At 48.1% G+C, this 21540-nt stretch overlaps 1 protein-coding gene across 4 annotated transcripts in view; it reads left to right on the top strand.

The window, feature by feature from the left end:
- PFKP (phosphofructokinase, platelet) overlaps positions 1–21540 on the top strand; it is a 161612-nt gene that overhangs the window by 19005 nt on the left and 121067 nt on the right. For 2 of the 4 annotated variants that reach the window (XM_089906605.1, XM_089906606.1), the window contains exons 3-8: positions 12412–12489; positions 15315–15504; positions 16772–16937; positions 17954–17998; positions 18185–18293; positions 18944–19018. In XM_089906605.1, coding sequence (XP_089762731.1) covers positions 12412–12489; positions 15315–15504; positions 16772–16937; positions 17954–17998; positions 18185–18293; positions 18944–19018 — 663 coding nt within the window. The remainder of the gene's footprint in view (positions 1–12411; positions 12490–15314; positions 15505–16771; positions 16938–17953; positions 17999–18184; positions 18294–18943; positions 19019–21540) is intronic. The other 2 variants (XM_022554614.3, XM_022554616.3) reach the window with 1 other exon arrangement.

Genomic DNA, 21540 nt, shown 5'->3' with positions numbered 1-21540 from the left:
TTCATTTTGGATGATCTGTCCATTGGTGTAAGTGAGGTGTTAAAGTCCCCCACTATTACTGTGTTACTGTCGATTTCCTCTTTTATAGCTGTTAGCAGTTGCCTTATGCATTGGTGTGCTCCTATGTTGGGTGCATATATATTTATAATTGTTGTATCTTCTTCTTGGATTGATCCCTTGATCATTATGTAGTGTCCTTCCTTGTCTCTTGTAATATTCTTTATTTTAAAGTCTATTTTATCTGATATGAGTATTGCTACTCCAGCTTTCTTTTGATTTCCATTTGCATGGAATATCTTTTTCTATCCCCTCACTTTCAGTCTCTATGTGTCCCTAGGTCTGAAGTGCGTCTCCTGTAGACAGCATATATATGGATCTTGTTTTTGTATCCATTCAGCAAGGCTGTGTCTTTTGGTTGGAGCAATTAATCCATTCACGTTTAAGGTAATTATTGATATGTATGTCCCTATGACTATTTTCTTAATTGTTTTGGGTTTGTTTTGTAGATCCTTTTCTTCTCTTGTGTTTCCCACTTAGAGAAGTTCCTTTAGCATTTGTTGTAGAGCTGGTTTGGTGGTGCTGAATTCTCTTCTGGCTTGTAGAGTTTCTGCTGCAAAATCAGCTGTTAACCTTATGGGAGTTCCCTTGTATGTTATTTGTCATTTTTCCCTTGCTGCTTACAATAATATTTCTTTGTCTTTAATTTTTGTCAATTTGATTACTAGGTGTCTCGGCATGTTTCTCCTTGGGTTTATCCTGTATGGGACTTGCCCTGCTTCTTGGACTTGGGTGGCTATTTCCTTTCCCATGTTAGGGACGTTTTCGACTATAATCTCTTCAAATATTTTCTCATGTCCTTTCTCTCTCTCTTCTCCTTCTGGGACCCATATAATGCAAATGTTGTTGCATTTAATGTTGTCCCAGAGGTCTCTTAGGTTTTCTTCATTTCTTTTCATTCTTTTTCTTTATTCTTTTCCTTGGCAGTGAATTCTACCATTCTGTCTTCCAGGTCACTTATCCGTTCTTCTGCCTCAGTTATTCTGCTATTGATTCCTTCTAGTGTAGTTTTCAGTTATTGTATTGTTCACCTCTGTTTGTTTGTTCTTTAATTCTTCTAGGTCTTTGGTAAACATTTCTTGCATCTTCTCGATCTTTGCTTCCATTGTTCGCCCCCGCCCCACCGAGGTCCTGGATCATCTTCACTATCATTATTCTGAATTCTTTTTCTGGAAGGTTGCCTATCTCCACTTCATTTAGTTGTTTTTCTGGGTTTTTTTCTTGTTCCTTCATCTGATACATAGCCCTCTGTCTTTTCATCTTGTCTGTATTTCTGTGAATGTGGTTTTTGTTCCACAGGCTGCAGGATTGTAGTTCTTCTTGCTTCTGCTCTCTGTCCTCTGGTGGATGAGGCTATCTAAGAGGTTTGATGGGAGGGCCTGGTGGTGGGTAGAGCTGACTGTTGCTCTGGTGGGCAGAGCTCAGTAAAACTTTAATCCACTTGACTGTTGATGGGTGGGGCTGGGTTCCCTCCCTGTTGGTTGTTTGGCCTGAGACAGTCCAACATTGGAGCCTACCTGGGCTCTTTGGTGGGGCTAATGCCGGACTCTGGGAGGGCTCACGCCAAGGATCACTTCCCAGAACTTCTGCCAGTGTCCTTGTCCCCATGGTGAGCCACAAACTTCCCCCCGCCCCCCCCTCCTCGCCACCTCTGCAGGAGACCCTCCAACACTAGCAGGTAGGTCTGGTTCAGTCTCCCCTGGGGTCACTGCTCCTGCCCCTGGGTCCCGATGCACACACTACTTTGTGTGTGCCCTCCAAGAGTGGAGTCTCTGTTTCCCCCAATCCTGTCGAAGTCCTGCAATCAATTCCCACTAGGCTTCAAAGTCTGATTGTCTAGGAATTCCTCCTCCCGTTGCCGGACCCCCAGGTTGGGAAGCCTGACGTGGGGCTCAGAACCTTCACTCCAGTGGGTGGACTTCTGCGGTATAAGTGTTCTCCAGTCTGTGAGTCACCCACCCAGCAGTTATGGGCTTTGATTTTACTGTGATTGTGCCCCTCCTACCGTCTCACTGTGGCTTCTCCTTTGTCTTCCTGTCGATGACTGTCCAGCAGCTAGTTGTGATTCTGGTGTTCTCGCAAGAGGGAGCGAGAGCACGTCCTTCTACTCCGCCATCTTGGTTCCTTCTCCCGGTTTGCTTTTTAAAACTGTTTCTGTGGGCTTGGGGTTTGTATTCACCTGATTTGGACAATGTTGAAACAGTGGGTCTTATCAAAGCCTTTATAGAGCTATAGTTTTGTTGTTTTCTATTGGGATATGTTTAGGGTCAAACTGCCCTCATGCCCGTCTGTCCTGGGCCTTGCCTGGCAGCCATGGCCCCACCATTAACATGGAGGGAGCACGTTAGCTGCCGTGATGAAGTCGCGTACCTTGCTTCTTCCCCTTCCTCTGACCTTGAAGCTGATTCTTTTCCTGCTGCTACTGGAGAGTGTGCCTGGCATACAGTTTCCTCTGCCTTTTTGTTTTATTTTACTTTGGGGAGGGGTTGCTCTGCCCTAGAAATTGAGAGAAGGCACTCCAGGCTGGCCTGATGAGTGAACGTGCTTTAAACATCTGAGGGTGGAGCACCCTTAGATCAGGCTTTTCTGTTCCGAGTAACAAAATGCTTTCAGACTTGCAGTAGACGAATGTCCTTAGGCTTCCGGTTTGCAGCCTGTTCCTCAGGAAACCTTTGATCACCTAGCCCACTGCCCTTCTTGTTGCCTCCCTGGCGGGGATGCAGTTCCATCCCTACAATGACTCATTTGATCTTCAAGACCAACTTGCAGGTCCAGGAGGGAAGGGAAGGAAGTCGGTTTAGTTACTTCATTGAGGAAGCGGACTGGTTGTGGGTGGTTCAGTTTCTCTGTGTCAGTCCTCGGTGCTGGCAGGGCTGAGATGGGAGCTCACACCCCCATCAAACCAGTGATGGGGGCATGTCTCACCCCCAGACATTGGTGCCTTGGAGACAGTCTTTGATCATCCCGTTATTAGGGGGCTGGTGGTGCCACTGGCATCTCGTGGGCCAGGGATGCTGCTCAACATGCCACATCACATGGGATGCGTCAGGGATGCCGAGAGTCAGTGATGCCCTGCCTTAAACCAAGGGCCACATCTGTGTTTGGCATGAAAGTTGGTGGGAGGAGTCGGGGGGTGGGGCATCTGTGGGTACTGCAACCAATGTAGTGCCTGGTCAACTTTACATCATCTTTCTCAGATCAAAGGGTTTTGTTGTTTTTGTTTTGTTTTGGTTTTAGTTTTTTATTGGCACTGTGTCCTGCGGCTGTGTCTGTATTCTGGGGACATTGTGGTATATTTTGACTCATACCTACCAGACTTCGTACATTTCAAAATGAAGGAATTGAAGGGGGAATGTATCAGGTGGGACTGAGCCTACCAACACTTGGACTCCCTTTTAAGAACATTTGGGCTCACTTTGGAGAAATCTCGACACAGAGAAGCCAGATTTATTCCCACGTTGCCAACCAGAAAGGGCTCCTGGGCCCACTTTACTCATGGGTAACGGGGATCTTATTCCTGATGTCCTGGGGCCGCACTCTTCACGTCCTCTCAGGATGAGGGTGAGTGGGGGTGAGGGGACGGTCGGCCGGTGGGAGCCCCGCTTCCTGCGCACCCTCAGGTGGGCCGTAAGGCATCCTGAGTCTGAACAGATACACCCCCTTTAAGGGAGCAGGGAATTCTTTGGTTCCTCCGTCAGGAAGATGCCAAAGAGAACCCTTGTGTGGAGCAGCATCGGAGTGAGTCTGATTCTCATGATAACCGCTTTACGGGCATCTCAGAGCATTCAACTGAGCACAGCCTTTGTGGGTCGGCCCTAGGAATGGTCAGAACTTTGAGGTTCGTATGTTCTGGAGGGAAATAGAAACAGCCTAGAGGTGGACACAGTTGAACCGAAATCGCCTGTTAGGAGGTGATGCCGTGCTTCTCGTGACACCCCCTCCCCCACCCCAAAAAGAGTGATTCTAGTGAACAGGCCCTGTTGTTTACGTCCCCATGGAAGGGGGTCCTCAGTGTCAGCCTTGCCTCAGGGATCACTCAACCCAGGGCCTGGGCACTGACAGTGTCAACATTATCTCCCTAAATCCAATCATCCCTTCACTACAGGTGTAACGACTCTGCATCTGTAATTCTGGAATCCAAAAATCTCTAAAACCTGCCAGTTTTGCCCGAACTCATTTGGGCAGCAATCCTTGGTGGAGCTGCATGTAACCCGGACTCGCCCTCTAGTGTGACTGTCCCCGGGGTGGTGGAGGGGGCAGGAGGGGAATGGGGAGGCTTGTTCACGCTGCTGACAGTGCCAGGTGACACGTAATGTCCATACTGCTTCTTAAAATCCCAGCCTTCAAAATTCTGGCACACTTCCCACCCCTAGGGTTTGGGGAAGCGATTGTGGACCCACATATGTAGCCAATGGCTGGGAATCAACACGTTAACCTGGCCCTGCTTCCTCGTCTGTCTGGTGAAAATCATATTTACCCTTCTTGCACTTGGAAAAAATCTGTGCACAAACCGGGCAAGGGGGCCATGATGCTACAGGTGCCTTCGACTCCTCTGGTTGTTGCCAGGCACAGAACTAGGGGCTCAGGTGAATCACTTCGCTGTGGACCGTCTCAGGACTGTGGACGTCCACATGTCTGCAGTCTGGGTCACATCCCGTCGGGCATGGCTTCCTTCCTGGCCGCAGCAGTGTTGGTACCTGCAGCTGGAGGATCTGGGGGGGTGCAGGTGCTGGGCTGTGCATCCTGGTTAGAGCCTCTGCCCACGGGAAGCCAGGACCACCCCCAAGCCCACAGCAGTGACAGCCAGAAATGTCTCCAGATGTCAGCAGATGTCCTCTAGTTGGGGACCACCATCCTATACCCACTGGGGCTCAAATTTAGAAGACGTTTGGTTTTGTGTGGTTTTTTTTAAAGAATCATTTGGTAATTTATCCAACACATTTGTCCATGCCTAGTCTAGTTTCTAAGTTCAGCTAGAGCTTTCCAGGTTACCAACATCAAACCAGTTAAACAGGTCAGCATCAATTATTTAAATGGAGGTTTTTTGGCTTTTTCTTGAGTAGAAAGCATGTGGGAAGCATATTGATCGGAAAACACTGGTATTTCTGCTAAAGGTCTGGCACGGGATTTGTTCTGTCTGGCTGCCACTGGGCCTGCTGTAAATCTGGGACAAGTCTACGTGTGATACATGCCAACCCTTGGGCGCCATTCCGGGGAGGGTTGGGGTGGGGTGTGGATTAACCCGTTCTTTCCACCTACCAAGCAACTTGTAGATTTATTTGTTTTTTCCTTTTAAGATAGGGGTTTTCCTTAGATACAGCTGCCTTAAGCTTCTCGGAGACAGTGGGGGCGAGTACATTACATACCTTTTGCAAAAGACTGTGCTCAGGGTGGACTGTCCCAGGTTTAGGTGGATGAGAATCAGGGTGGGGAGAGTCCTTAAGTTACCTGCTCTGATCTCGGCTACAGAAATAGTCTAGATGTGTTTCATTTAATATGCAGGGTCAACATCCTATTAGGTGCAGATTTTCCTGCAGATTAAAAGAAGTCATTATTCTTATTATAGCTCTTTATCTATGACTAACTTAAAAGTTTTTCCTCTTTAAAAGAACTCGTAAGGGCTTGGCCCTCCTCAAGCCCAGCATTTGTGAATATCAGGCCCACCCATCGTCACCCATTGAAGAAAGGTTAGGAGTAGAGCATCACTTTCAGCAGCTAATCTTATTACAAACAACACATTCTAGATGGGTGAGGTGAGTCAGGACTTCCTACTGTGAAAGAACAGGGACATCAGAACAAGATTGGGAGCTAACGTCCTGGTCTCCTCGGCCATCACAGGAGGTCCAGTGAGCGGCTTTCTCACGGGAGCCCTGGGTCCCTCTCGGACCAGCCTGGAATCTGAGCTGCGCTTGGTCAGGGCCCTGAGCATCCCGGCCTGGCATCCTATGATAATGAGCAAGCTTTAGTTGTCAGTTAATAGACTGGTACCCTGTCTCCCTTCCTTGCCTCTGTTTGCCACAAAGGCACATTATTTTTCTTCTTGTATATGGTGAACTGCCTGCTTTCACAATTTTTCAAGTGAGAAATGTCACATTGTGACCAAAGGACAACAAAAACTCACTTTCCCAGCGAGGGCAGCGTGGGCAGTCCTGCCCAGAAGCTGAGGTTCCGCTCTTTTTTCTTTTTTTTTTAAATTTTATTTAATTTTATTTATTTTTTATACAGCAGGTTCTTATTAGTTATCTATTTTATACATATTAGTGTATACATCTCAATCCCAATCTCCCAGTTCATCCCACCACCACCTCCGCTCTTCTGTCAGAACCCCGGGCTAGTCCCTGCAGGGGATTCGAGCAGGAGGGAGGGAGGGAGGGAGACGTAGGTGGCTTTGCTGGGTGTCCTGTGATCCTGGGATGTGTGCGCAGGACAGATGGTAAAGCCACCCACCCACACAGAGAGCAGGTTAGAAAGTCAACTTTGGGGACGTGTCTGGCTTTGTCACCCCTTTGCTCTCGCCTGCGGTCACCACCCTTACCTGTGCCCCAATAGTTCCGTGAAGGCCAAGAGAGGTGACCAGAGTCAAGTTGTCTCATTTCCTTGAGGTTTTACACGTACCATTTCTGCATTTTAACTTCTTTAAAGACAGAACTCCTTAACCACTAACCGCCTGTCTAAAAATTGTAACAGCGATGCCGGAAGGTATAGATAGGAGCTTCGCTGTGCAGCTGGGAGAGAGGCGGTGCCGCCTGGCCCTTTGGCTGACGTGCCCCTTGCTGGATTGGTTGAGTTCTTTAAATTAATTCACAAAAGGTGGATGACCTGGGGAATGCAGGGCGAGACCTACCTTCTTGGTGGCAGGCTGGCTTATGCACGCCTGGAAGAGTGGTGAACTGTTACGGCCCTGAGCACCTTTTTTTTTTTTTTTTTTTTATAGATACTCTCTACTTGATACCTTCCTTTCTTTGTTTTCTTTTTTTGTTTTTTTTTAAAAATTAATTAATTATTTTTGGCTGTGTTGTGTCTTCCCTTCTGTGCAAGGGCTTTCTCTAGTTGTGGCAAGCGGGGGCCACTCTTCATCGCGGTGCGCGGGCCTCTCACTGTCGTGGCCTCTCCTGCTGTGGAGCACAGGCTCCAGATGTGCAGGCTCAGTAGTTGTGGCTCACGGGCCCAGTTGCTCCACGGCATGTGGGATCCTCCCAGACCAGGGCCCGAACTCGTGTCCCCTGCATTAGCAGGCAGACTCTCAACCACTGCGCCACCAGGGAAGCCCCCTGAGCACCCTTTTTAACTGCATGCCTGCCCCCCTGCCAGGTCCAGCTGAATCCTTCCCATGTGATCTGGCTTGATCCTCACATCGTCAACATCTGCCTTGGGCTTAGACCACCTAGTTCTAGGAACCATCTTAGTGCCCAAGTTGCAAAAAAGATCACTTCCCTCCCTGCCTCTGCCCTGCCAGCTGATACCACTAATTAAGTACATAATTCACTGTGAGAGAAGAGGGCTGGCTTATGCGACTGGCTTTGTCCTGCTGTGACTTTTGGTTTATAACATACCAGGAACTGTGTATTATGAGCTTTGGCTTAAAGAAATCTAATAGCACCAGAGGGCTCAATAAATCATTGGGTTTCCAAAAGCACAAAGTTCAGGGCTGTACCATGACTCGTAGTGTTGTAACCCGTTCAGAAGTTTGGAGTTGACCAAATCTCACCAAGGACAAACCCAAAGGCATTTTCCCCAAAGCTGTGAAATCAGCACGCAGGAGTGACTTGGTTCCCTGGACCAGGGCGTCTGTGCATTTAGAACCTAGTGGGGGCCGAGCAGGCTCTGGGTGAGGGAGGAAGTGTGTGATCTGAGGTTCTGCGCATGAGTCTCCTATGCACTGAATAAACTCATGATTCCCAAACCTTGAAAACCATCAACATGGAGAGCCGTCACCGCCTGTCTCTCCTGCACCCACACCTGGCTTGGCACAATGCACTTTCTAACCCTTGAGCAGTTCAGAGCCAACCCCTCTATGTGCTGGCTCTTAAATCCTATAAGCGAAAAGTTTATTTATTAAGGAATTAACTTGGAAAACCTTCATTCTGTAGGAAACAAACACAGGTATTTAGTTGGAACCCCTGGAGAAGTCTCTGAATGTCAGTGATAACACACTTCCAAAGTGTTTTCTAGATACTGTTATCTTTTTAGCGATTGTTTCCTCTGGTCCTTGGAATGCTTGACGTTCAGAGTTGCTGACTGAAGAATCCAGGATTCGGGAAAAGCATCACTAAGTTGAGAAGACATGGGGACCCATCCGACAGTTTTCTGAAACAAAAAGCCAAGACTGAACTGAGCAGAAGCATCTTACTTGGCTTCAGTGCAAGAACTGGACTTAAAGCTTCTGTATTTAATTCAACTAATTCAGTGGGCTATAAGTAGAAAGGACTAAAGGCAGGCTATTAGACTTCGTCTCTTTGAAAGTAATCAGAAAAATGAAGGCAAAGTTGCCATCAGGCAGAGTTAAAATACCAGTAATTTTCTTTCACCTTCACCTTTGTCTTCAATTGGTATATATTGCAAATATCTTTTTTAAGTTTTATTAAAGTATAATCGATATACAAAGGACTGTACATAGTAAATATGTACGGTTTGAGTCTGGACAAATGCAAACACTAGTGACTAGTGGTACCATAATTATATATAGATATGTATCTCCCAGAAAAACTGAAAATAAGATAAATTAAAATTTTTTAAGGCCAACTTTGTTATAGCATAAAACTGTAATTTCTCTCTCAGAATGAGAAATTAAAAATAATTTGTTTTAAAAAGCCAACTTTGCCATAGCACAAGATCGTAATTTCCCTCTGGGTCTTTAATTTTAAACAGTACACCTGCGATTTCTTATAAGCGAAAGCCACCCTCAGGTGGACTCTTACCCTATTTAGAACAGATTTAACAAATGCCTATAAATACCCCTACATGTGGCAGCGCCTCCTACATAATCCTTTGGGAGACTGTGCCTGTTTTGCTCAAAACAATCCCAGACGAGAAGTCAAGATGTTTTCAGAGCCTCTGGCATGTTCTTAGACAGATCAGCGCTGGATTTGATACAACCAGCCGAGGGTCTCCTGGGGTCACCTTATGAACCAGGACCAACGAGACAGTGTTACTTTTGGTCCAAAGCTAAGCGTGGCTTCCAGTGTTTTACGGTTTGCCTTTCTTGTGTGAATCATAGAACTGGCTCGGAAGGCGGATCCTGAAACAGAATTTGAGAAAGTATTTTGGGCTCTGGCTGTGTCACAACGAGTGTTCAACCTTCTAAGGAGACTTGCAAAACCTCCTCTGAATTTATAAATCATGGTACATTCGTGTAAAACTAGAATCCCTCACTTAGTAACATCTTCTGTGTTACCAAAAGACAACTTAAAACTGTAGTTGGTAGTTGTTATTCAGATGTTCCATGGGCCTAACAACTTCACAAACTACAGAGTGAGTGAGTCATTTCCTATGACCCGGCCCATGGGCACAATAGAGAGCTGCTTTGAGTGCAACACTCGCAAAATCATCCACTTTCTTAGTCGCTTTCTTTATTGCATGTATTTAGGCTACACAAAATAAGCAGATTCTTTCTGGAGAACATTTTCCTTCTCAGAATAAGCGTTACGGTCTGGAGAGCGGTTTGCCATGTTCTCACTGTAGGAGCAAAGGGATTTGCAGATGTTTTTCATTAGATCCGTATTTAAATTCTCAGAAATAATCAAGGGAAAGGAAATGTTTCCATTCCCCATAGGGCAGGTATTAAGCAGCTAACCGTCCCGGTGCTTGGCTAAGGAGCAGGTGCTGCAGGAATCATCTAGAAGTTGCTGTTGTCACCTGCACAGCTGACACGGCCCCACGGCAGTCCCTGACCCTGTGGCTACGTCGACGTCATCCTTGTAAGCATCCTTGTAAGAGACTAGGGGACTGGTTCCCTAGTCTCTTTATTTACCTAGGGCTGAGTGTGCAGAAATCTCCCCGGTGGCTATCAGTGTGAGGGCATTAGAAGATTTTCACTGTCTGTCTTGTCAAGGCCTTCGGGTCAGCCCAGTTCCCCACCCTGCTCTGCCAGAGGCGGTCTGGTTTTGTGCCGGCTGTTCGGACTGAATTACCGTCAAGTTTCCTCTCATTCTCAGAAGTACTTGGGGTTGGATGATTAAACATCACCCCTCGCCACAGGGTGCACGTCAGCACAGCAGCCGAAGGTCTGAAGGTCTGAAACTTGGCCCCAGGCCCCGGGGCTGCTCGCCTTCTCCTTCCCTGCCTCCCAGGCATCTTGGAAACGAAAGTCCACTGACTGTGGTTTGTTCAGTTGCCCTGTGCACGCAGGGTGAGCGTCATTCCCACCAGAGGCCTGGGAGTCTGGAGGAGGGAGAGGTCGTTGAAAGGGCAGCCCTAAGGCCACATTCTCCCTCTCTCTCCCGTCTATCCTCTGCCAGTATCTCTGATCCGCGTCACCTGTCACCTACTGTCGGTTATCTGTCCGCCACTGTCTAGCTGCCTATCATCTGTCTGTCTACCTAGTTTTAATATTCTGTGGAAAGAAGCTCCCTGGGGGCCACTTAGAAGAGGAGAGGACCTTGTTTTGCTCCCACTCCTGGAGCGGCAGGGTGGTCTGCGGGCCAGCCGGTCCCAGGTAGCTTATGTGCCGGGATGCAACTTAAACAACACCTCTGATAAGCGCTCCCTCTCGGGGGGATGGGGGTGCTGGATCACATCACACTCACGCTTGTCACCCTTGCCCTCCATGGTAACAGCCATACCAGGCTCAGTACTTTAAATGGAACAGGCTAAAAATGTACACCGTCTACGGTTTCCAGAAAGAAGGGAGACGGGGACAAAAAGATAAAAGCGATCTTAGAGTTGGACCGAGGTGTGTCTGGAGGAAGTTCCACTGCTTCTCCGTGAAGGCCAGGCTGTGGGAGTCCCTGTCCTAGCTTGTCCTGAGGCCGAGGGAGCATCTGTCACATGTGTAGCACTAGACTGTACACACACACATGGGTATAGATGTATTTCTATACAATATTGATATTATATGTATTGTATTGTAATTAATATAATGTGTGTAATATAATTATACTGTATATAATGAATGATATTATATATAATGTATCAATATATAAATACATATGTGCATGTGTGTATAGTCTTGTGTTAATATGTGACAGCTAGGAAAGGAAAAGAGCATGGAATCAAATAGAAAAGGGAGAAGCTGAGAGCAGGTTCATTTATAGAATGTACAAAGTTTATGATATATAATATGTGTATATTATATATGAAATATATAAATAATATGTCTATAATCTAGTGTTAGGTTTTATTACAGTGTTATACATAAGAATTATAATGTCATATATCATAATATGTATTATATTTTGTTGGAAATTTTACACCTATAAATATGCAAATTGATCACCCGTAAAGGTGGCTGCACTGTTGATTAATTTTTGCTCCATACTCCATGGGCTGTTTAATTTTTAAAAATCTATATTCCTTTTTTTCCTTCCCCCTTGACTTTCACTAGGCAGGAGATAGGAACCCACAACAATAATCTGTTATGATAAACTTTTCTAAATGGCTAATGCCTATTCCTTTTCAGGGGTAAATGCCCTGGAAGGTGAGTCACATAGATAGAGATGCAAATGAACATTTCTGTCATTCCTTTTTTTTTTTTTTTTTAAAAAGTATTTATTTATTTATTTGGCCGTGCCAAGTCTTAGCTGTGGCGCAGGATCCTTCTTGATCTTGGACAGTCTGTGAGGAGAATGAGATGCATTTAGAGCTGAAATGTAATTGTCTCTGGTCAAATGTGCATCGTCGTCCAGATTCTCTCAGGGTCTCCCCTCAGTGTAGTAAACTGGCACTAGTTGGAAGGTAAGGCAGATGAGGTTGGGGTGACATCCAGCTGTGCTTTTAGACCCTATTTCACGTGTGTGGAGAGTCGCGGATTACCCGGCAGGTGCTTTCCTGTACGCGGTGTGATTGACACCACTGCTCTCCGTGAGTTTGTGTTGAGTCACCAACAGTGTTAGGGTAAATACGTCCCTTTGCAATCTCGCAGGCGCCAGTAGACACCAGGCAAACTATCTGACTCCCTGTGCTACTCTGGATGAGTCTGGGTGGAAATTCCCAGTGTTGGAGTTGAAACTTAAGAGGCTTTCCCACAATGTGCGGCTTGGAAGGAGCACTAGTGTTACACGGTGTCCTCTCACCATAGGGCTCTTAGGAATTTGGATTCATTGTCATCGGAGTTTCCATTTTCCGTAACTCATGGATCAATTAATGTCTCAACACAGTTGAACCCAGTCTTAAAAAGATGTTCCTTCCCTCCCCCAGGGTTACCAGGGCATGGTGGATGGTGGCAGCAACATTGTGGAAGCTGACTGGGAAAGTGTCTCCAGCATCCTGCAAGTGGTACGTGCTGAGCTTCCATCCTGCTTCTCTCTCTAACTCTTCGGTTTGAAACCTCTTGTGCTTATGCTCCAGTAATACCTACAACAGATTGAAGTGCTGCCTGGCATCATTCTTATCTACTCGCATGGAAAGAAAACATTCTTAATTTGCCATTTAATTAAATTTTTTAAGAAGCTCTACATCATGCACACTAAGGAATTATCCTTGCAAGAAAAAGTTACATGTGATGGCTAGTGGCACTTGAAGCGGGAGATCTGGTATCTTTTTTTAGAGTAGATTAACGTTGAGGCAGTTTTGGTTTGTTGGTACTGTGTGTTTAGTGGCAAATCTCCTTGCCTGTTGGGTTTTGGGAGTCATTTGGCATCAGTGTAACAAAGCATGGGAGAGATCCCGACTGATAGCCTCCAGGGGCTGTGGATTTAGTGGGAACACAGCATCCCTGTTCTGCCCTGACCCAGACAGGGCTGATTTCCTTAGTGTGCACAAGGATGAAGTAATCACCGCTTCAGGCGAAACAGTTGTTCACGTGGAACTTAAAGGAACCTCTTGCCTGAATATTTCATGTGTAATAAATTCCTGGAACAATGTAGCTTAGTGAAGACTCCAAGTCAGTTGAGAAATAAAGAGATTACATGGAAGGAATGGATTTCATGAAAAGCTCTTGCGATTTGATCTTTTGAAATGTATGTATTCATGTGTGACTCATGTTGAGTATTCTTTTAATTGAAAGAAAAGAGATCGGTCCCATTCCCTCTGAAGGTGCTAGTGCAACAGAAGAAGGGATGAAAAAATATGGTATATAGATATAAATGGAATATTATTGGGCCATAAAAGAGGAAGTCCAGCAATGTAGGACAACATTGAGGACATTATGTTACATGAAACAAGCCAGACACAGAGAGACAAACCCTGCATGATCTCACTGATACATAGATCTAAAAAAGGCAAATTCAAGAGAAACAGAGTAGAATGGTGGTTGCCAGGGACTGAGGGGGTTGCAGAAGTGCTGGTCAAAGGAAATAAGCTTCCAGTTATAAGATGAATAAGTTCTGGATCTAATGTACAGCGTGGTGACGGTAGTTAACACTACCGTATTATATACTTGCAAGTTGCTAAGAGACTAATGTTCTCACCACACATACACACACACAGGTAACCAGATGAGGTGATGGAGGTGTTAATTAGTTTGATCATGGTGATCATTTCACAATGTGCACCAATATTGAGTTATCATGTTCTATACCTTTAGAAATATAACCATGCTGTATTATATATTTGAAGGTTCTTGCCACAGAAAGGTAGCTATGTGGATTGATAGAGGTATTAACTAATCTTACGGTGGTCATCATTTCACAATATATACATGTATCAAATCATCACAGTGTGCACCTTAAACTTACAAATGTTGTATGTCAATTGCATCTCAGTAAAGCGGGGGGGGGGGCGGGGGCGGCTGCTAGTGGGGTGTGAGTTGAAATGCCGGCCACAGACTCTTAAGTCTGCACTTGAGGCTTTTTGCTCTACTGCTCCTGGGAAGAGGCTGAAGGAAAGTTGGACAACCATGGATACTTAGGTAGAGTAATATTTGCAGAAAGTCAGGACATTGTCATCTGAATTCCAGACAGGAAACCCACGTGTGAGGAGAGCATTTCCACTCTACTATGGTGAGTGTGAAGAAAGATACAAAGTACAAGTATGGTTGGTGTGTGTGTATGTGTGTGTGTGTGTGTGTGTGTGTGTGTGTGTGTGTGTGTGTAGAGAGAGAGAGAGAGAGAGAAAGAAAGAGAGACTGGTGTCCACTTCTTTGCAACCCACTCGGTCCTGGGTTTCATTCCTGGGGCCCTGTGCATGTCATCTCCTCAATGTTTATGGGTTGCTGACTTCCCGTTGATAGAAATTATGTGACCCTCTAATCGCTCTTGGTCAAATCAAAGTCCAGAGGACTGGCTTATCTTTGCTCTGCACCCTGCATCTTCTCCCCAGGCTTCCTGGTGCTGTGCCAGGTCCTGACGTCACCCCTGTCACACTGACCGTCATCATTAACCCAGGATCACTTCTGCTGATGGGCACCTTGCTTTATGAAGCAGGCATGCACTTGGAAGGTCATGCACAAACTGAAGTTTTATCAGTGTGTGCAGGGTTTGTGTAAAGGCATCCTGAATTTTTCTATATACAACTAGGGATCCTTTGCTTTTGAAAAACAAAGTATGAAAAATCATGATTTCTCTCTCCCAGAAGTTTGGATAATCCAGCTAAGATTTAAGCTTGAAAAAGGGGTGTGGGCAGGGAGGGGTGGGGCAGATCTCATGCAAAAATAAATCCCTTTGGCTCACAGATTTCTACTTTGCTGGCACTTGTGGGGAGCCCTGACTAACAGAAGGGGAGTCTTATTACCTGGGTCCGCTGGACACAGTGCTTCTCTGGCTGTGGCTGTTGACCGGCCTTGGGCCCGTCTTAGGCTCAGAGAGTGTGCGGGGTCCAGCCCTCCCTGTGCTGGTGCAGCTTCCCCACGGGACAGCTACTGTTACCTTGCAGACTCTTCTGCTCCACGCATTTAGCTGATGGCTGCCGTTCATCCTTGTTTCCGTCCCCTACTCTGTTCCCCTTGGGAATGATGCAGCGTCTTTAGCCACTGAATTCTGGGGTAGAGCTAAAAATGGGAAAACTTTAAACTTTCACAGTTGATCGATTCAAAAGATGAAAAGGAAGGAAACCTACACTTTGAAAGTCCTGTGGTTTTACATCAGCACTCCCATGCACCAATCTGTCCATCTTTCTGTCCAAATGGGAGGAAATAGATAAACACGGTTTTCTTTCTTTTCCAGGGAGGGACCATTATTGGCAGCGCCCGTTGCAAGGACTTCCGTTCTCGGGAAGGCCGCTTGAAGGCTGCTCATAACTTGCTTCAGCTGGGCATCACCAACCTGTGTGTGATCGGCGGGGACGGGAGTCTCACCGGGGCCAATATCTTCCGGAAGGAGTGGAGTGGGCTGCTGGAGGAGCTGGCCCGGGAGGGTGTGTCTCTGTCTCCACGCACATTACTCTCGTGGGGCTCTGTCTCCCCCATTCGCCTCCCCATCCCCTCAGAGAGCTTTGAGTTCATACATTCTGCCTGCTTAACTGTCCCAGAGGTATTTGCTGCTGGTGGCGATGCAGATCTTACAGTCGCCACCTCAGCACTTATATTCGTGCCTCAAATAATGACAGTAACGATAATAAGAATAACATTCATTCCACCATCCTACGTGCCAGGCATGGCTCCACTTTTGACATAGTCGGTTTTGTGCACTGCTCGTGACCACCATCTGAGAGGGTTTGTATCGATCCCCACTTTACAGAGGAGGGTCAGGGGCTCGAGGCGAAGCCAAACAGCCATGTGTGTGGCTCTGGCTCACACCTGTCCTCAGACGCCCATGGCTGCCCGCCCCCAGCTCCCCTGGGGTCTTTCTATCAGTTGTTACAAGACTTGAATTTAGATGGTAACGACCTGCTGCTGGATGGTCCTTTATCATAGGAAGGGATTTTCAAGAAACCTATATATTCTGTGGTTTTTGTCTTTTAAACATGTTGTTACAAAATTCAACTTTAATATAAAATATGGCCAGTGGAAGCAAATTGAACTAATAGCAACCTTATGAAAAGCGTAAACTTGCGCTAAAGCGATGACCCCAAGTTCTGTGACATCTGTTTGGGGAATGGAGAGGGGCTGTCAGACGCCAGCAGCAAAGGACCTAACGATGTCTCTGCACCGTGCTCTGGTGTAAGGCAGGCGCCTGGGGTGGTAACTCAGGAGAGGGATAGCTGCCTCCCCCTTGACCTTGACCTTTCTGGTCCCATTTCAGCAGCTCTACCATCCCCGGTGGTCTTTCCTGAGAGCGCTAAGTAGATCTCTAGCAACTAATTAGCCCCCATGGGCCTGTAAGGAGTCAATATACCAGTTGTACAATATTCTTTCAGACTTAGATCTGGGGTGGTGACGTGTCTTATTCGGAGCCAGGCCGTTTTCCAAGGCCGTTGCCAGACAGAAGTCAAATTGTATCCACCGATTGCAGCGTGCAATCCTTCCTTCCTTTAATTTTTACACCTGGGTCGGTGTTCTTGTCTGGGTGTCAAATGACTGCTCCTATCTTGTCCCCAGCTCCACCTTTGTGCGGCTTTTCTCTCCGTCAGTATGCAGGATCAGGTCGCGTACAGATCTGATGCAGTGGGTAGGAAACCCATGTCGAAGCGTGCACTCCCCCCTCCCCGTGTCATCCTGGGCATGCGGCTTGTCCCTCCACAGGCAAGATCAACACAGAGGAGGTGCAGAAGCACGGGTACCTCAACGTGGTGGGGATGGTGGGCTCCATCGACAACGACTTCTGCGGCACCGACATGACCATCGGCACGGACTCTGCCCTGCACCGCATCATCGAGGTGGTGGACGCCATCATGACGACTGCCCAGAGGTGGTGGCCATGGGGACCCGGTGGGCGGGCGGGCAGGCGGCCCCGGGCTTGAGACATGGGCTGCGGAGACCTCAGTGCCCGCTCTGGAAGGTTCCACAAGCCTTGTCACTTGATATTAGAAACAATTTTGTATTGGTTTACTTTTTATTTTCAATTTTCAAAAGTCACTGCTTCCCAATTGTAAAAGAAAAAAGTGTTCATTGGAGAGAATTTAGAAAAAAGAAAAAGACAAAGCAGTACATAAAGTCCCACCCAAAGCTCTCCCGCAGGAATCACAGAAAGTAAAGCCCCGAGTTTGCACAGCTGTCATCAGAGCTGGGCGAGCATCCCACCTATTCCACTTCTCACCTGTGGGTTTCCGAGCATGTAGATGAGGCAGAGACCTTCTGTCCCTGTGCTGTAGACTCACGGCAGAACCTTTACCATAATGCCTTCTGTGGAGCCCTTGGGTTTCCGAAGCACTTTCACGAAAGCCACGTGAGAAAGAAAATGGAACACGTGCCTCCATTTCGTGGATGAGGCACTTGCCACTGTCTCAGGGCCACGCCCAGTGGAACTGCGACCGGTGGCAAACCATGTCCCCTTCGGGTTCCCAGGGTCACTGGTGACGGTTAGTTTCCCGTTTGTGGAAAGGCTGTGGTCCCCGGGTGTGGACCTGACTCTGTGACTGTCGTGTCCTGCCTTGCTGCGGGCGGTCTCCAACCCACGGTTGTGGCCCGAGAAGCAGCTGACGCTGCCCAGCAGAGCCGTTGTCTTGGGACGAGCACACACGTGTCCTGGTAGCGTGAGCGTGTCTGGCACAAGCACACCTGCTATAAAACACAACCGGGAGGTGCTTCTTGCTGCTGCAGCCCCTTTGCTGGAAAGAGCTTGAAACACACTCACAATAGCATTTGCTTGTGTAGAAAGTGGGTCATTTGCGGGGCAGCTCAGGTACCTGCTGGAAACACAAATCAGGCGTTTCTGTTTGCTTTCCCGGTGGTGCTAAGTGGATGTTTCCTTTTTCTCTTTTCCAGCCACCAGAGGACCTTCGTCCTGGAAGTCATGGGGAGGCACTGCGGGTACGTACGTGCGGATGCGACTGGGATGGAGAGGACCGATAGCACAGTCCCTGCGGGGCCCCGCACCCTAGCACGAAGGTGCCAGGAAGGGTTCCCGAGGAGCCAGCGGCGTCCTGTCTGCCGGGGCCGGCCCTGAGCTCAGGGTGCCCTGAGCAGCCCCACGAGGTCATTGCTGTCTCCGTGCAGGTACCTGGCCCTGGTGAGTGCGTTGGCCTGCGGGGCCGACTGGGTGTTCCTTCCAGAGTCTCCACCAGAAGAAGGTTGGCAGGAAAACATGTGCATCAAACTCTCAGAGGTAAACCCACATTTCACCTCTCTTAACTGCCAGCAATTCTGGTTGCGCTGCCCCGGCCGTGATTTGCGGTGGCCGTTAGCATGTTCAGTTTGGACAGAGTTTTAGACAGGTGACAGCTTTCTGCTCAAAGTGGCTTCAGGCTGGTTGCTGGGGGCTTCGACCCCTCACGCGTCCATCCACCTCCCACTGTTGTAAAGAGTGATTCGAGGGAAAACAGCTGAAGCTTTTGTGTTTCTTGTGCAAAGCAGCAGCTACAACCGTAAACAGAGGAGGTGATGTGAGAGTCCAGGGTCTGGGGAACATGGTGCCTCCCTGACCCCACGTAACAGGGACAGGAGACCTGTGTGTTGACTCCATCCGAATCCCCCATCTTGCCGTGTGGCACATGTGGTGACAGCTCCTTCCGCTGTGGGGTCCCCACCGTGCTGGCCTTGCTGTGGGTTGGCCTGCTGTCTCCTCTGAGCCAGGCTTTTCCTTCCTTCTGTCTGCGGGTTGGGCTTGTGTTTCACCCCGTGGATTATCAGTGTCGGGCAGATTTCCTCTAGTTAAGACTTCTAACTAAGGCACGCGGGGCCTCGTAGAAAACAACGGTTAGCATTCGGGACAGAAATCCCAATGCGTATTGAATTTCCCTTCTCTTATTTCCATAGCCATCTTATCGCTGTTCCGTAGGCGATAAAGTAAACGCATGGCAGAGGATAATTACCATTGCATTCAGCAAACACGTAAGCATTGCATACAGCCAGGACCCACGTTTCATAAGATACGGCCACTGCCTTCAAAGTGATGGGTTCCAAGAAAGGAGTTCCAGCAACAACTCAAATAAGCTTTGCTGACCCAGAACCTCTGTAAGAAACTGTTGGTAAAGCTGTCCTTTTACTAGGAAGAATCATGCACCCTTTTGAGGCTGGAGCTCTCGGCTGCAGCAGGCCAGGGGCACGTCCCAGGGATGACTATGACCATTGAAGTAACAAACGAGTTCATTATCTCTTGGTTCTGACCTGGGGACCTGGGCGGCATGCTGTGCCGGCCAGCTGGTGTGGGAAGGTACGTGGCTGGTTGCAGGAGTCAAGCACTGGCCCTCCTGTTAGGCAGGTCCTTCATCGTGGCGCTGAGGACATCCACTTGATTGCCATTCCACGGGGCATTACTTGAGGGACGTGCCTGTCCCTGCATCTGTCCCTTCTCATCCCAAATCCCTGCCCTCGTTGACAGTGACACTACACAGGCCAAGGTCTAATGCCCTTAGAGAGCTGGAAGCACCCTGGCTGTGAGGAAGCGCCTGGCTGGTCAGAAGATCAGCAGTGAGGCCGTGGGGCTGATTTTTAGGTTTCTCCATAATTTCTGTAACTGTGTGGTCTGATCTGCAAACCTCCTTGAGATTCGGACATTGTAAAGTGCACTGTCAGCTAGGACGTGTTGGGATTCCCCCTTAAGCGTTGGCAGAGTTAGGACTAATGGCTTAAGCTCACTTGGGTGGAAACACTCAATATTGTAGTGCCTGTCATTAATTTTTATTGGTTATCAGTGTAGCACTGTGAGAGTTTCTCTAAACACCTTACCAGATAATTGGCCCAGGAAGCAAGCCCCAGAGCATCCCCCAATCATGGGCATTTCGGTATAAAGTTGGAAAGGACTCAGGGGTATCAGAAGTCCCAGGGGTGGATCCTGGCTCTGCCAACCACGGAGCAAATGATGTTTGGTCAGACGACCTCCCCTTCATGTCCTAAGTTCCTCAGCTGTAACTCGGGGTCATGCTGCTGCTCATTAGAGATTTTGTGAGGATTCAGTGAATGAGTGACTCCATCCGGGTGGGGGACCGGGAGGCAGTCAATGAACTACGCAGACCAGCTGGCTGTCTTCCCACCTGAGTGGATAGGTGACCCCATTATTTTTTTATAAGTTTATTTATTTATCTTTGGCTGCGTTGGGTCTTCGTTGCTATGCCAGGGCTTCCTCTAGTTGCAGCGAGCAGGGGCTACTCTTCGTTGCGGTGTGCGGGCTTCTCATTGCGGCGGCTTCTCTTGTTGCGGAGCATGGGCTCTAGGCGTGCGGGCTTCAGTAGTTGTAGCTCATGGGCTTCAGTAGTTGTGGCTCATGGGCTTCAGTAGTTGTGGCTCGCGGGCTCTAGAGTACAGGCTCAGTAGTTGTGGCGCACGGGCTTAGTTGCTCCGCGGCATGTGGGAACTTCCTGGACCAGGGCTTGCACCCACGTCCCCTGCATTGGCAGGCGGATTCTTAACCACTGTGCCACCAGGGATGACCCCGACCCCATTATGTTTTTTTAGCCACTTTGGAATATTGTATTGTATGGATGAAGTATGGCTATTTGGCCAATTCCATATTTGTGGACCAGTCATTACTTCCATTTTTGCTCTTTCAAGTGATGCTAAAATAATCATTCTTGTTGTCGTATCTTTATACCTTTTAGAAAGTACTCTGATTAATAAGTTCTTCAAAGTGTAGCACATTTTGGGACTTCCCTGGTGGTCTAGTGGTTAAGACTCTGACCTTTCACTGCAGGGGGCACTGGTTTGATCCCTGGTTGGGGAACTAAGATCCTGCGTGCCACGCGGTGTGGCCAATAAAAAAAAAAAAAAAGTAGCAAATTTAATATCTGTCATAAACCAACAAGACAGCATGTGTGTTTGTGATGCAGGACTGGCCGAGCCCTCTTGGCTGACATGCACAGGTGCTGCCCACTCTGGGCTCACTGCCCCACACAGCTCACACCCCCCCAGAGGAGGGTCCTTGACTGGGGACTTGAGGGAGAACAGACTCACTGAGAGTGATTTGGGGCATCATAGAATGCTGGCCGTGAGCCTGGGAGCACCGCGGACCCCAGTGTTGGATGCGGCCAGCCTGGCTGTTCCTGCGGGGCGGCTCCGACCCCGCCTGGGCCCACATTCCCCTCTGTGCCCCTCCTGCCCAGGCCTGGGGCTGGCGCTGCCCATCACAAAGGTGAAAATCAGTTTTTAAGCACTGATTTTTTTTTTTTTTAATAAATGTATTTATTTATTTTTGGCTGTGTTGGGTCTTTGTTTCTGTGGGAGGGCTTTCTCCAGTTGCGGCGAGTGGAGGCCACTCTTCATCACGGTGCGCGGGCCTCTCACTGTCACGGCCTCTCCTGTTATGGAGCACAGGCTCCAGACACGCAGGCTCAGTAGTTGTGGCTCACAAGCTTAGTTGCTCCGCGGCATGTGGGATCTTCCCAGACCAGGGCTCGAACCCGTGTCCCCTGCATTGG

This window comes from Delphinapterus leucas, chromosome 2, assembly GCF_059928025.1.
Source record: "Delphinapterus leucas isolate spDelLeu-1000000601 "Yukka" chromosome 2, BTC_Dleu_Yukka2, whole genome shotgun sequence".
In the NCBI taxonomy this organism is placed as follows: Eukaryota; Metazoa; Chordata; class Mammalia; order Artiodactyla; family Monodontidae; genus Delphinapterus; species Delphinapterus leucas.
The sequence above is the reverse complement of the archived record's forward strand: the minus strand, read 5'-3'. Positions and strand labels throughout refer to the sequence as shown.